Source organism: Nothobranchius furzeri, chromosome 15, assembly GCF_043380555.1.
Source record: "Nothobranchius furzeri strain GRZ-AD chromosome 15, NfurGRZ-RIMD1, whole genome shotgun sequence".
Lineage (NCBI taxonomy): Eukaryota > Metazoa > Chordata > Actinopteri > Cyprinodontiformes > Nothobranchiidae > Nothobranchius > Nothobranchius furzeri.
This window is the reverse complement of record NC_091755.1, coordinates 43124456-43138724: the sequence shown is the minus strand read 5'-3', so window position 1 is coordinate 43138724 and position 14269 is coordinate 43124456. Positions and strand designations below refer to the sequence as shown.

Genomic DNA, 14269 nt, shown 5'->3' with positions numbered 1-14269 from the left:
ATGAAGGGAGGCTGCAGCTGAACTTCTGAAGAGAACCATGATGAGAGAAGATGAAAGCTTCTCCAACAGGGCTGAGAGGCTCTCTCCCCTCATCCATCCTGCGGAATGCAGCACGGTGAAGACAGCCGCTGGAACACAATGTAAAGGCTTCCTGCACGCGCAATCGACTCAAATGCGCAATCAAGATGGGCTGGGGGGGGGGGGGGGGGGGGGGCACATCGATCAGAGAGAGAGAGAGAGAGAGAGAGAGAGAGAGAGAGAGAGAGAGAGAGAGAGAGAGAGAGAGAGAGAGAGAGAGAGAGCGTTCATCTCTCCAGACTCCCCCTCCCGTCTCTCCGCCAGCTGCTGCTGACTGGAGGTGCAGCGGTGTTTCTCTGCGTTACCGCACTATCTGCTCCGATCTGCTGCTGATCTGCGTGCTGGTGCGTGTCCGCTGCGCCGTCTGCTTTGAGCCAGGAAGCTTGGGGAGTGGAGCTATTCCGAGAGGTCCGTTACTCGGAGAGGAACGCAGCGACTTCTCTGGTGCTCTGCATGAAGCTGCGGTTCCGTTAGGGGAGGTAAGGGCGGGTTCTGATCAGCCTGCAGCGGCAACATCTCTCTCTCTCTCTCTCTCTCTCTCTCACACACACACACACACACACACACACACACACACACACACACACACACACACACACACACACACACACACACCGGTCCGGACCACCAGCATCATCTGTCATCGTGTTTCGTGTTTACGTTGAGTCGCTTCAGGTGAAAGGTTGTCATAACACGCGCACGCTCAACCAGAAACGCTCCTCTCCGGGCTCGTATGCGCGTGAATGTGATGGAAGTGGCTGTTTCTCCAGAGCGCGTGCTGCGTTCATGTGACCATACTTAGAAATACCTGTTTGATCTGGTGTTGCGTTTGAGTGCAGGGCAGGCCCAGCAGTAAGTTTGATTTCTAAACGCCAGTTTACTTCAACACACGCACACGCGCGCGCACACACACACACGCACGCACGCACGCACGCACACACACACAGGGATTAGTTAGCATCACTACACTTATCAGAACTCTGAAACCAGCATGCTGGATGAGCCAGGGGTCTTCCAGAGAACGTTTAGAACATTTTGATAACAGAGAAGAACATTAATTAAGTCTGGAAATGACAAATGCGTGGACCAGTTTATCTCGGGGATGTTCCTGATCAAATGAATTAGATGAATCAAGGCTTGTTTCAGGAGAGAGGACAGATCGTGGTTTAAAAGAACACCAGGGTTCCTCATGGAGGTATGGAGGACACAATGTTTCAGTCAGTGTAGCTGCACCCTTACAAACAGTAACTACATGCAAAGGCGTTCTTCCCAGGCCTGGAAAGGTCCTTCCCCAAAGTAAAGACTGCTTTAAAATGGCCGTTTCTGCTCTGTGAACCTAATCGTTTACCTGAAAGGTCAGGAAGCACCTTTTTTCCTCTGCTGGGCTTTAATTTGGTGGCGTTTTTCACCCTGATGGAGGACTGGATCTTCTTAACCAGCTGTATTGTTGTCACCCGAGGGTTTATGCGGCTGCATCTCCAACTGGACAGCATCAGCACACGTTCACAAGAAGGGCTGTAACATCAGACATGGACTACTGTTGCAGAGGCGACGACAGAAGACAGAAACACTGTTGTGTTTTGTTTTGAACAAGATGGCAGGTTGAAAATAAGCAGATCCTGCAACTTCCTCCACAGCTGACCTGAACCGTTTACGCTTCTAACAGTTGTTTGTGTTAGCTGTTTCCTCTGCAACGCTGGTGCCATGTCTACCTGAGGGCCGTGCTTACTGATAGCGTTTCTACGTGTCTCAGTTAGCCATATTTATGTAGTCTTTTGCCACCAGTTACTCATGCTGTTCTGGTTCTTTTCCACGAGTCACACACGTGTTGAATCCATTCCATCTTAACTAGAATGAGCTGTTTTACAGCCAGCTGAAGAGAAACTACATGTTCAACACTAAAAACAAACCTTGGAGCACCACAACACCAAGATAATGCCAAACATGTAGGAGATTAATTGTACACAAGCGTGCAACAACACGACACCTTCTCGGACTCTCATCTGAACATGGAAGCTTTCACTGAGGAAGATGGGTTTGTGTGATTAGTTCTAGGAACCAGAACTGCGTGGGCTATGATGAGGGTTTGGACTAGAGTACTTTAAAGGCTTTATTATACAACATGAACAGTGTCCCGGTTCTCGGCCCGCTTCGTTCTGACACCATGAGGTCCTGACAACGGTGCAGATCGTGACTCTGCAGTAATACCAGGCTTGTCATCTCTAATTACTGTTATCATTGCTGATGGTAGAAGCCCTCGTGACACTGGAGAACGTCTGATTTAAATGACAGAATTTTTTAATAGTTTTCAGTTATTTTTTGCCACATGTGATGTCTTCCTCAACAAAACAGATATGGAGCCATTTTTGTTGTTTCAGAACTTTCAAGAAGTTAGTTTGATATTTGACCGTTTCTAGATAACAATGATTGTAAAACGACTAAAACATGAACGGCACTGTTCATTTGCTCAGCCACCAACCCGGACCGCTTTATAAAACCAGACTCAGCCCGGCTGGCCAGAATCAAAACAACAAATGTTAGTGCTCCAAGCTCACTTCTTTATTAGCACGGCACAGAGCCTTTGATAAGGGTCGATTACTGAAGACATGCACGAGTCATCATTCGACAGACAGGTACTGAAGTTGTTCTTCATGCTGTTAACTGTGGTGCAAACGTCCTGGGAAAAATGTAAAACAGAGAGAAACATTTGTCACTTCATGCTAATTTACTGCACAGAACAACATTTGTTCAACTACACACTTTGTCTGTAGAGACTGATTCCAATGTATTTATACTTAAAATACTGATTTTAGAAGAAGAAACAGTCTTTTATAAAGCGCCTCTGAAGCTAAAAATCACAAGAACGAAAATAAAGAAAAATAAAACACAATTGAAAAAGTTCTAAAAGATGGAAAAATAAAAATTGTTAATAAAATGTGAGGAAAGGGAAAAATGACCTGAATAAAAAAGAGATAACCAGTGGAACCTGAGAGGCAGAAGACTGAGGAGAAGATAGTGATGCAGAGTCACCTGAACAGGTGAGCTTTCAGCTGCCTTTTAGGCCGAACCTCTCTCTGTTCCACACGCAGGACGAGTCTGGTTCCTCTGAGACAAACAGCACCATGAGGGGCGGGACTAGCCAGCTCAAAATGAACCAATCAGAAAAATGGTAGGAATGCCGACTGTATCTCGTGACGCTGTAGTTACTTGGCTGTAGTCAAAGATGGCGTCTGGCGACGGTGCAAACATCCACCTAAGATTAAAAAGCTACAGCCAAAACCGGCTTCCCCTTGGAGCAATGAAAACTTAAAAATGTTGAAAAGATCTTGCAGGGCGGCAGAGAGAAAATGGAGGAAATATGAGAACACAATTAATAAACAAATATACACTGAATTATTAAAATCATACAACAAAGCTGTTAGAAATTCCAGAAATAATTACTTTTCTAAAATCATCTCGGAACACAAAAATAATCCCAAAATTCTGTTTTCTACAGTCACAAATATTTTGGGTCGTGAATTTAGTTCTCTCCAGAAAACCCCCTCGGACGCTCTCCGTGAGGAGTTTGCAGCCCACTTCAGAGGGAAGGTAGACACCATCAGACGTAACATTTTATCCTCCGAATGTCACGCTGCTCCCGATCAATCTGAGAGTGTGCGTCTACCTGAGGAAGCACTGGACAGTTTTGTCTTGGATGAAGTTGAGACTATTGATAAAGTTTTCTCCTCAGTGAGGCCCACCACCGGGGTTCTGGACCCGATCCCCACAAGGTTTTTTAAACAATTTTATGACTCTTTTAGAGATGAGGTTTTAACTTTGATGAACTGTTCCCTTCAGACGGGGGTCTTTCCTGCTGCTTTTAAACGGGCGGTAGTCAGACCCCTGACTTAAGATTTTATCAACCGCCAACATGTCCTAGAGAAATTTCAGTCTGGTTTTAGGGTGAACCACAGCACTGAGACGGCCCTTCTGAAGATTTTAAATGATTTCAGAACAAATTTTGATGCCTGGAGGGCAACAGTGTTGGTTCTGCTGGATCTAAGCGCTGCCTTTGATACAGTAGACCACACTGTTCTTTTAACCCGTTTAAAACAGATCGACCTCTCTGGTGCTGTTCACAGTTGGCTTACTTCCTACCTCACAGACAGGACTTTTATGGTGAGTCTGGATACCTGTTCCTCTGGGGTCCACAGCATCACATGCGGGGTGCCTCAGGGTTCAATTCTAGGCCCAGTGCTTTTTAATCTCTACATGCTCCCTCTGGGCAGCATCATCAGGAGACATGGGGTGAATTTCCACAGTTACGCTGATGATACACAGTTGTACATCTCCGTGTCTCCTGATGACGCACAGCCAATGGAAACACTTTTTAACTGGATTTTAGATATTAAATCATGGATGACTGAAAACTTTCTCCAGCTCAACCAGGGCAAAACTGAAGTTTTAGTCATCGGTCCTGAGGCCCAGAGAGAGAAACTTTTACCTAAACTACAACCAATCTCTTTTTATCCATCACTACAAGTGAAGAATCTGGGTCTTAGTTTTGACTCTGAGCTGACTTTTATCCCCCACATTTAAAACATCACAAAAATAGGTTTTTACCATCTTAAGAATATCGCCAGAGTCCGCCCATTCTCTCTCGGGCCAATACGGAGACGCTAGTGCATGCTTTTGTAACCAGTAGAATTGATTACTGCAATGCCCTGCGTTCTGGTCTTCCCAAAAAGAACATCTCAGGTTTACAACTTTTACAAAACTCAGCAGCACGTGTCCTGATGAAGACCAGGAAGCAGGAGCACATTACTCCGGTTTTAGAATCACTGCACTGGCTCCCCGTATGTTTCAGGATCGATTTTAAGGTTCTTTTAATGGTTTTTAAGTGTCTTAATGGTCTCGGGCCTTCTTATCTTTCAGAACTGCTTTTACTATATAAACCCTCACGGTCTCTGCGCTCCTCTGGCAGCCGTCTCCTAGTTATCCCTAAAGTTAAGACTCACACCCACGGCGAGGCGTCCTTCAAGTACTACGGCCCTCGCCTTTGGAACAGGCTGCCGGAGGACCTCAGGTGATTGTATGTCCACTTTTGGAAGTTGGGTGCGGGAGGGGAACTGTAATTTTTAATTGTTTTATACTTGGGGAGGGGGGCTGGGATGGGAATGTGGGATCTATGGGGCCATTTTAATCTGTGAAGCACTTTGAGTTGCATTTTTTTTGTATGAAAAGTGCTGTACAAATAAAGTTGATTTGATTTGATCTGTCTATAGAAGAAAGGCTGTGAGCACTTCTTCTTCTTCTTGTGGTTTTAAATGCATGTCCAAGTCATTTAGAACAGCGGAAAGAGCCGCCTCCATTATTCATGAGAAACTGAGTCGCGGTGTGTGACGTACTCTGCACAGTGCTGATTGGCTCGGTTAGAATTCTCAGGGGGTGGGGCTATTTGCATGGGAGCGTTACCAGGCTCTTCACTTCCCTTAAGAAAGCATCGCCATGGGTGCCATCTTCCTGCGTGCTTGTGTGTTTCTAGCGTGGTTCCACTTCGACTTTAATAGTGAACTCATAGTTCACGTGACTTTAACTAGAATCGTGCAGTACGTGGCTAGAGGTGCGCAGGTTCACGCATGCGAAACGAAAATGGCGGCTTCCTACAGGGCGGGGCCATGATGCAGGTGAAAGCCGGTGTATAAATGACAAACAAGGCTTGGGCGCCACCCGGGCGGTAAGTCGTCAAGTATTTACCGCCCGACGAGAAAATTTAGCGCCATTGGCGCTCGGGCGCTTTAAAGGTCCACCCCTGGAACATGAGTGCCATGAGCAAGTTGCCGCACGAGGGCGTAGCGGGATGAAAAAAACGAGGTTCACCTGACGACCTGTTTCGTATGAGCTGCTTCTGTGATTTAGGTGTTTCGGCTGAAAGTTTTTGGTGACCGAGTTTTCGCTGCATCCCTCATTGAACAACCCAAGTACAGCCGGAGTTGTACTAAAATAATGAAACTGCCTTTTTTTAGAACATCAGATAAATAAAAACACTGCTGTTCTGTGATCTGAGTCTGTGAGAGGAGATGAGCTCGTGAACATTAAAAATAAACCACAAAAACATGAAATGGCTTTACTGTTGGTGGAAATCTCCCATATCCAACCAATAAGAATGTGGTCAGTAGCTTTCTGTTGCTAGGGAAGAGAGGACGGCTGTGCGGGTGACAGCGGGTGTGAAACAGGAGTGATGATGAGCTGTCATGGAGCGAAGTAATCACTGAGACAGACATTAACTGCAAAACTTAGATATTGGAGTGACCTGTGACAGACTGTTACTTCTCTGTGGTTTAGTGGGTTTTTATGTGTGAAGGAGGGTGAGACGGATGAATGTCCAGCAGACAACCCAGATGTTTAGCTGGAAGATGGGAGAAGGAGACCCACAGCTGGAGTCTGACGCCAAAGCCAGGGTTTTAAAAAACGATGCAGCGAATCAGTCCTTCCTCTCTGAGGAAAAAGAGCTGGGTCGTGAGCTGAGTGCTGGCACTATCAAGAAGTATTTACGGTGGTGCTTTATTTTATATTCAGCTTAGTTGTTTTGGTTAGCTGTGTCCTTGAGTGACCAAGGCCTTTCAGGGGAGGTGCTTGTGATGAAACGTGTCCTGCTGGCGTGAGACATTGTTCAGTCTGGTGTTCTCGCAGCGTCGCATGAGCAGCCTTGTGCGACAGTCAAAAAAACACAGTGTGGTCTCAGCTTTAAAGGAGACCACTGAGTCCACTGATCTCAGGCTCAGGGGGAGAGAGGTCCAGAGACTGGGGGCCACAGCAGCAGATGATCTGTCACCTTTGACCTTTAGCCTGGTGCTGCACAACCAGTAGGCTTTAGTCACTGGACCCCAGGGACCTGCTGGGGGTGTAGGGACTAAGAAGATCACCAATGTAAGATGGTGCTTGTCCATGTAAGGCCCTATAGACCAGAACCAGGATCTTGAAATGAACCCTGAAGTTGACTGGCAGCCAGTGAAGCTGGAGGAGAAGCGGGGTGATGTGGGTGTGTTTGGAGGACTTGGTCAGAAGCCGAGCACAGGCGTTCTGAACCACCTGTAGACGGTTCAGGGAGGTTCTGCTCAGACACGTGAAAAGAGAGTTACAGTAGTCTAAGCGTGAGGAGATGAAGGTGTGGAGAACTGTCTCAAGTTCAGAGCGGGACAGAATGGGACTCAGCTTAGCAACGTTCCTGAGATGGAAGAAGGAAGAGCCAACAAGAGAACTGACATGAGAATCCAGGGTGAGAGCTGGGTCAAAGGTCACGCCAAGATTCCTGACGGAAGGTTTGGTGTGAGAAGCAAGCTGACCAAGAGAGTCTCTGACTTTGGGAACCAGCTTGTCTGGGGCACAGATGAGGATCTCAGTCTTATCTTCATTCAGCTGAAGAAAGCTCCCACCATCCAGGTGTTGATAGAGTCTAAGCAGGTGTGTAATTGGGGATGGATACCGAATTTGGTACTTTTAAAGGAACCAACAGAATCCATAGTACCGACTGAGTAGTTAGCTTGACTTACGTCATATGAAATGGTGCCTTGTTTTGGTACCCGTGCCGTATGCAAGAGCGTAATGTCGTCAGTCACTGCGGCAGAGCTGTACACAAAGCAGCATGGCAGAGAGGAAGCCTTCTGAAGTTTGGGTCCACTTCACTAAATGCGATGGGCTGTTGGGTGATGATGGAACCAGCGGCAACGATCTAAGTATGAGGCATCGTACTCTGCTCCAGCAGCTAAATAAACTAAGATAACGTTAGCTTGATAGTTTAGTTTTTCTTTACATAGCTAATGGTGCGTTCACTTTCTCCTCAGAAATTCCAACGTCCGAGTAGGAAAAAGAACAGCAAAAGGAATGAAGATACACAGTAAATGTAGTTCACAGCAAATTTGTGTTGTTAAAATTGGTGTTTGTGCTGCTATGATTTTCAAAATATTCAACATTATTTTTATAGGTCATCCAGGGGTCAACTCTGCCACGAGCAATGTCCAAGCATGATGATGAAAACTGTCCCAACTTTACTGTTTTCTATGACTTAAGTAACTTTTTTCCTTTGCAAACCAATCCCCTGATCTCAAACTGTTCGTTTATCAATTAATATGTCAACCGCATCTACGGCTTCCCACAGATCCCAAAAATTCCAACAGCAAAATGTTTTCACTCTACAGCGTTTGTAATTTCCTCAACAGAATCATGTAGTACTAGTGATGTTGATCTATTGGCCCTAAAGTCAAACTGACATTATGTTAATATTTGATCTTTATCCAAGAACGTTTCCCATCTCATGTCAGTTTTTCTAGAACTTTAGAAAACTGGAAGTAATGGAACAGGCCTGTAATTATTGAGGCTGTGTTCATCCCCAGTCGTAAACAGTGGCACAACTTTAGCTATTTTCCTCAGATATGGAAATGTTCCATTTAGCATTTAAGCAGCTGAAGACTCACCTGTTCAGGTGTTAGCGCGACCTTCATCACCACCCTCTCCTTGTTCTGCTCTTATTCCGCCTTTCCTGGGATCTACTGATTTCCCTCTTTCCTGTTCATTTTCTCTCTCCCTTTCCTTACATTTTTTTAATCATAATTGTAATTTTTTTCTCACTTTAAACAATTTTTTGTCTTTTTTTTTTTTTTTTACATTTTTTGTCTGAAGCTCCTCGTGATTTTTATCTTAAGAGGCACTGTGTAAAAATCATTTTCTTTCTTTCATTTAATCAACAATTAGACCTCTATGTATTTCCTTTTATATGGCAATAATTTCATTTATCCTAGTACTAATTGTATTGTTGGTAGTTAAAATTACAAATGAAGACATCAACAGCTATGTGGGTACTAGTAGAAATGATAACTAAGAAAATCCAAAATAACAACCGCCAGTAGGAATGAAGTCTGAGAGATCTCTAAACTCCTAAAAACCTAAAGTGGTCTTTTTAACATTTATTAGGCAGACTGGATATGCATTCCAGCTATTTATGATGATATTTTTCCTACTGGAAATGAACATTCCTGAAATCTGTTCTACTGAATGAGCATGTCAGGTTTCTGACGTGTTCATGCTAGAGAGGAAGAATCATTCAGTGAAAACAACTCTTTGATGGTATAGATATATTAGAACGTAACTGAGTTATAGAACATAAAAGTAATGTCACTCTTACTTTTTTAGATAGCTTATTACTTTAATAATGAGGTAATGGAGTTATTAACTCAATTACTTTTTCCAAAAAGTTTATTTGTATTTGTAACTGTAACTAATTACTTTTTAAACAGTGCTGTGGAGCTTAAGTTGTAATGTGCCGCCGCCCATACAGCTGGTGTAAACTGGAGATAAGGCTGAGCCTGAGGAGGAAGATCCTCTCGGCCCATCGTGTCTGGGATGTTGGTGTTTTGTTTGTAATCCAAACCTGGAGACCATCGTCGAGGGTCATGATGACGATAGGGTCAGGGCTCGATTGCTCAGGCTGGATTTCAGATGTTTGTGGGCTGGTTCTGCTTGGAGCAGTGTGTTTCACGTGTTAGATTAGACTAAAAGGTGGTGAACTGGAAATAATCTGATGGTAATATAAATGACTCAAACTGGAATAATTTAGATCCAGTTTGACTGAACACAATCTGATTCGTATAGACCAGTGCCCATTCCTGTAAAACGACTTTTGCCTTTCTTGAGTTAAACTGAATCACTCAAATTTAGGATAAAACTCACTGAGACAAACGTGCAGCTGGGGTTGAGAGAACATCTGTCCACAGCACTTGTTTTTCCTCTTGCACAATCTGAGGGTGGTAAACAGTAGCCCAACTAGCTTGCAGCTGCAGCCTTACATGGGCACATACTAAAGACCTTTACTTTAACTCAGCTCAGACAGCGAAAACACGCCGACTTTGCAAAAAGCAGAAGGAGAAGAAAGACAGAGACACCGAAGCTCACAGAAGACGTATACGTGGGGCCTGGCAGCTATCCAGGAAAATTCAGCTACACAGCAGAGAAAGTTTGCTTCTTTGATATGATGAATATTGATGATGACGCAGAAAGAGATGGAGGGTGCTGGTTCACAGCGTCCTTTTGATGCATCGCTGATGCAGCCTGCATGTAGGGGTGATGCAGTGGAAGAGCTGCCTTTCCCACAGTTGTATTGCACTTGGGAGGATGGCTAACGATGAGGTGGGAGTTAGATCAGATCAGAAAGAGGAATCATACTTTATTTCAGGGTCTCCACCTTTATTTGTATGCACCTTTCTTTAAAATGTGGACAATAACTCGTATGTGCCATCAGTCTTCTGGTTTTCAAACAGACTCCAGATCCACTGGGCATGAGCTGATGGTGGTAGATGTTATCTCAGTGAGGGCAGACAGTTTGGCGCCCTTATTCTGCTCTGAAGTGTATGTGAGCTGTGTGTTAAAACAACATGGTGGAGTTAGGGTTAGGGTTCAAACATCCACGGGGGTGGTCTACACCAAGGAAGACTTTGGTCTTGGACAGGGTCTGAATTAAAGCTAAATTTGGACTTTGATAAAGAAAATGAAATGACTCAGTGTGAGGAAGCATCATCTGAAGTTAATACGTTTATTCTCCTAGATGGACATTAATAAAAGAAAAACATGCAAAAATGTTATTATAAAAAAGGAAACATCCATCCATCTATCCATTTTCCTCCGCTTCTCCGGGGTTTGTCGCGGGGGCAGCAGCCTAAGCAGAGAGGCCCAGACGTCCCTCTCCCTAGCTACTTGGGTAAACTCCTCTGGGGAATCCCAAACTTAAAATACTTAAACTCCTCCACTTGGGGCAGGACCTGGTCCCGGACCTGGAGAAGGCATTTCACCCTTTTTCGACTAAAGACCATGGTCTCAGATTTAGGGGAGCTGATTCTCATCCCAGCTGCTCCACCCTCAGCTGCAAACCGCTCCAATGGTATACAGGCCATCGGATGTTCAAGATGGGGTTTGTGTCGTCTGACACCTGTACACACTGCACACACAACGTTCCTGACAATGACATTCATGCACTGTGGTCCTGTCCACCTGTCCAGGAATTTTGGGGTAGAGTCAAAGTGTCTGAAATGTCATATCCCAACTTCCCCCTCTCTTTGTTTACTGGGAAACCTGGACCATGTCCCGACTGAAACATCTGTGGTTCACGTGGTTCTGACGGCCATATGCATCGCTAAGAAAACTATCCTCTTGACTTGGACAAACAGAGAGACTCTCTGACTCTCCATGGGCATAGCTCAGGTTAGGTGTTTCTGATTTTTTTTCCAAATCCTTAATGTGTGTTTAACAAATAAATCAGTCATTTAAATTTTTTCTGAGATTCCAACCCTACGAATAAGAGTGTTGAGGAACTGATTCCTGAGAGCGACAGCTCTTCCATAGCAACCCATAGCCTTTATTTGAGCTGCCCAATAGCACAATTTAGGATTAGGGAGCTTTGAGCCCCCGTTTTCTCTAGTAGACGTTAAGATTTTTAGACCGACTCTTGGCCTTTTATTCTGCCGAATAAATGTAGCGGTTAACTTATCACGTGTTTTGAAGAAGGCCTGTGGAATTGAGATTGAGAGGATCTGAAAAAGAAATAATAATCTTGGAAGAATATTCGTTCTTATGCATTCGATTCTACCCAAGAAGGAAAGTGGCAGTAGATACCATCTGTTTAAGTCGGTTTTAGGTTCTTTTAGTAGTTTCGTAGAGTTCGCTGTAAACAGCTGTGTTCAGCCTGCATGACACACTCAGACTAACTGATTCTTATCAGAGTTAATCATTTAATTTTTTTAGTGAAGTGCCTCGTGGTTTTTACCTTGAGAGACTCTACATAAAAGATTGTTTCTTCTTGGTCGTCTTCTCCATAAATATGTAAACATTTTCTGTAAGTAGAAAAGTTCTTCACGATCGAGCCAGGTGTCCTCTTTTGGAAAATGAAAATATGGTCACCCTAAACGTTGTGGACACCCTGACACCTGTATGCTGTTTGTGGCTTCTATGTGCGCACCTTCTCAACCAACTCTACATTTGAGGATGATGTAAGGCACATTTTTTGTCTTTTGCTACTTTGAAATGGGATGAAAATGATAAATAAAGCATATATAAAGAGAAAAACAAGATCCTGGATACAAGCGGCTAAATTGGATCTTCTTGATAAGTTGACCTGGCTGACTTAGGGATAAGGTCATGCCCCTCTCTGGAGAGCAGTTGTCCCCCCCCCCCCCCCCCCCCCCAAACATTTAACATGCAAACATATTTAACAGTGATACAGTATTGTCCAGTGAAAGCAGAGCACAAACAAAAAACAAATTAAATCAGTAAAACATTGTGTTTTCATTCATCCAAAGATGATGACTCCCCCTCCACTAACCCTCAAATTGGTACAGTCCACAAGCTGCTCCGATGGTGGGAGCGAGCAGGATGAGAGAAACAGTGGTAAATGGTGAATGGCCTGTATTTGATACAGCGCCTTCTAGAGTCCTGGAACCCCCCACGGTGCTTTACAACACAATCAGTCATTCACCCATTCACACACTGGTGGGGATGAGCTACATTGTAGCCACAGCTGCCCTGGGGCGCACTGACAGAGGCGAGGCTGCCGAGCACTGGCGCCACCGGTCCCTCCGACCACCACCAGCAGGCAAGGTGGGTTAAGTGTCTTGCCCAAGGACACAACGACAGCGACAGACTGAGCGGGACTCGAACCTGCAACCTTCCGATTACGGGGCGAGCACTTAACTCCTGTGCCACCGTCGCCCACGAAACCACACCGTTTCTTGAACAGATGTCGAAAACCATCTTTTCTCTGCTAAATGTCATTAATTCCAATAAAACGTCGTGTTGAGGAGTTGCAGCTCGTCTCCCTGCTGGAGTCTCAGGTTGTCACAAACTCTCCACGTTGAAAAAGCTTTAAAAACAAGGCCTGAGTGCCTTGGTCTGCCTGAGTGTTCGTGGCTCCCGGGTCAGGGGGTTTAAGATCCTTGGCGAAGACAAAAACCCTTTGGTTATTGTAACATGGAGGTTCGTGTGTCTACAGGTGTTGGTTTGCTCCAACATTATTGTGATTATTTCTTTTTCTTTTAGGTGGGTAGGAAGTTCCACCAGACGGTGAAAGATGGAGTTTCCCGATGACCTTTTAGGAATGGCCGACCTGCAGATCATCAATGACTCATTCAATGACTCATTTTTCGACAACATCAGCGTTCCCTACAACGAGACCGATGGCCTTCTGCCAACGGGGGTGAAGGTCACCATAGTGGTCGTCTATATGATTGTCTGTGTCATTGGCCTTGTGGGGAATTTCCTGGTCATGTATGTCATCATAAGGTGAGAGGATTTTAGCTTCTGCTGTAATTTGTCATACGTGCGACGTTACAGGAACGGGAACACCGTTTTTTTATCTAAAAGATCACAACTAAAATGTGCTCGTCAGTATTTGCTGCCTACCAGATTCTTGTTCTATCCCAACTTCCTGTACCAATCGTCAAAGTGTCCGTGGACAAGACCTTTACCTCACATAGCCTTATATCTTAAAATCAGGGGGGGGGGGGGGTTAGATGTAAAGTGCTTTGAGTGCTCAGTCGGTACGACTAGACACCCCTCCTGCCTGATAAACAACAGTTACTCAGCCCAAGTGCCTCTCAGTCCAGTGTGAGTGATCCAAGTGAAGTACAGGTGACCTGCTCCTGCATTATCGCTCCGTAACCATTAATAACATGAAATCAAACACAGTGCAGCTGCTAAAGCAGGCTGCTCATCATCTTTAGACTGGCAGCTGAGAAAATGAAAACTGTAATCAGTTGTATTTCATGTTCACTGACATCTTTGCTGTCCAGTGGCTCAACTGAACCATTTTTACTGGTTTGACATTGAAGTTGAAAAGCTAGGATTAAAAAAAGGTTAAACAATCTGTATAAAGTAGTTAGTTTGGATTAAAATCTAAACCAAACTAAAATAAAACAAGTTCTGTGAGTTCTGAGTCCACGCATCAGAATGATGTAGGAAAATGCTCCATGATGCCGTTTGTGGCTTCGTGAGCAAAAACACACGCAGACATGTCGACTCCTAAAGGAATGAAATAAAACACTGACCTGCTACCGTTAGGCTCACAAGCGCAATGGGCTTCACTTCCTCTAGCTGGTGAACTAGTCTGACATTTTCATTCTTTTCCCTCAAACTTTTCACCTTTTTCTAGAAAGGATTACACTTTAGTCGT

The 14269-nt window shown here is 44.6% G+C and overlaps 1 protein-coding gene across 1 annotated transcript in view; it reads left to right on the top strand.

Annotated features, from left to right (window-relative positions):
* The first annotated feature begins 293 nt into the window (after nt 1-293).
* oprl1 (opiate receptor-like 1) overlaps nt 294-14269 on the top strand; it is an 85893-nt gene continuing 71917 nt past the window's right edge. Inside the window, exons 1-2 of the mRNA XM_070544873.1 lie at nt 294-557; nt 13138-13380. Coding sequence (XP_070400974.1) covers nt 13169-13380 — 212 coding nt within the window. The 5' untranslated portion in view covers nt 294-557; nt 13138-13168. The remainder of the gene's footprint in view (nt 558-13137; nt 13381-14269) is intronic.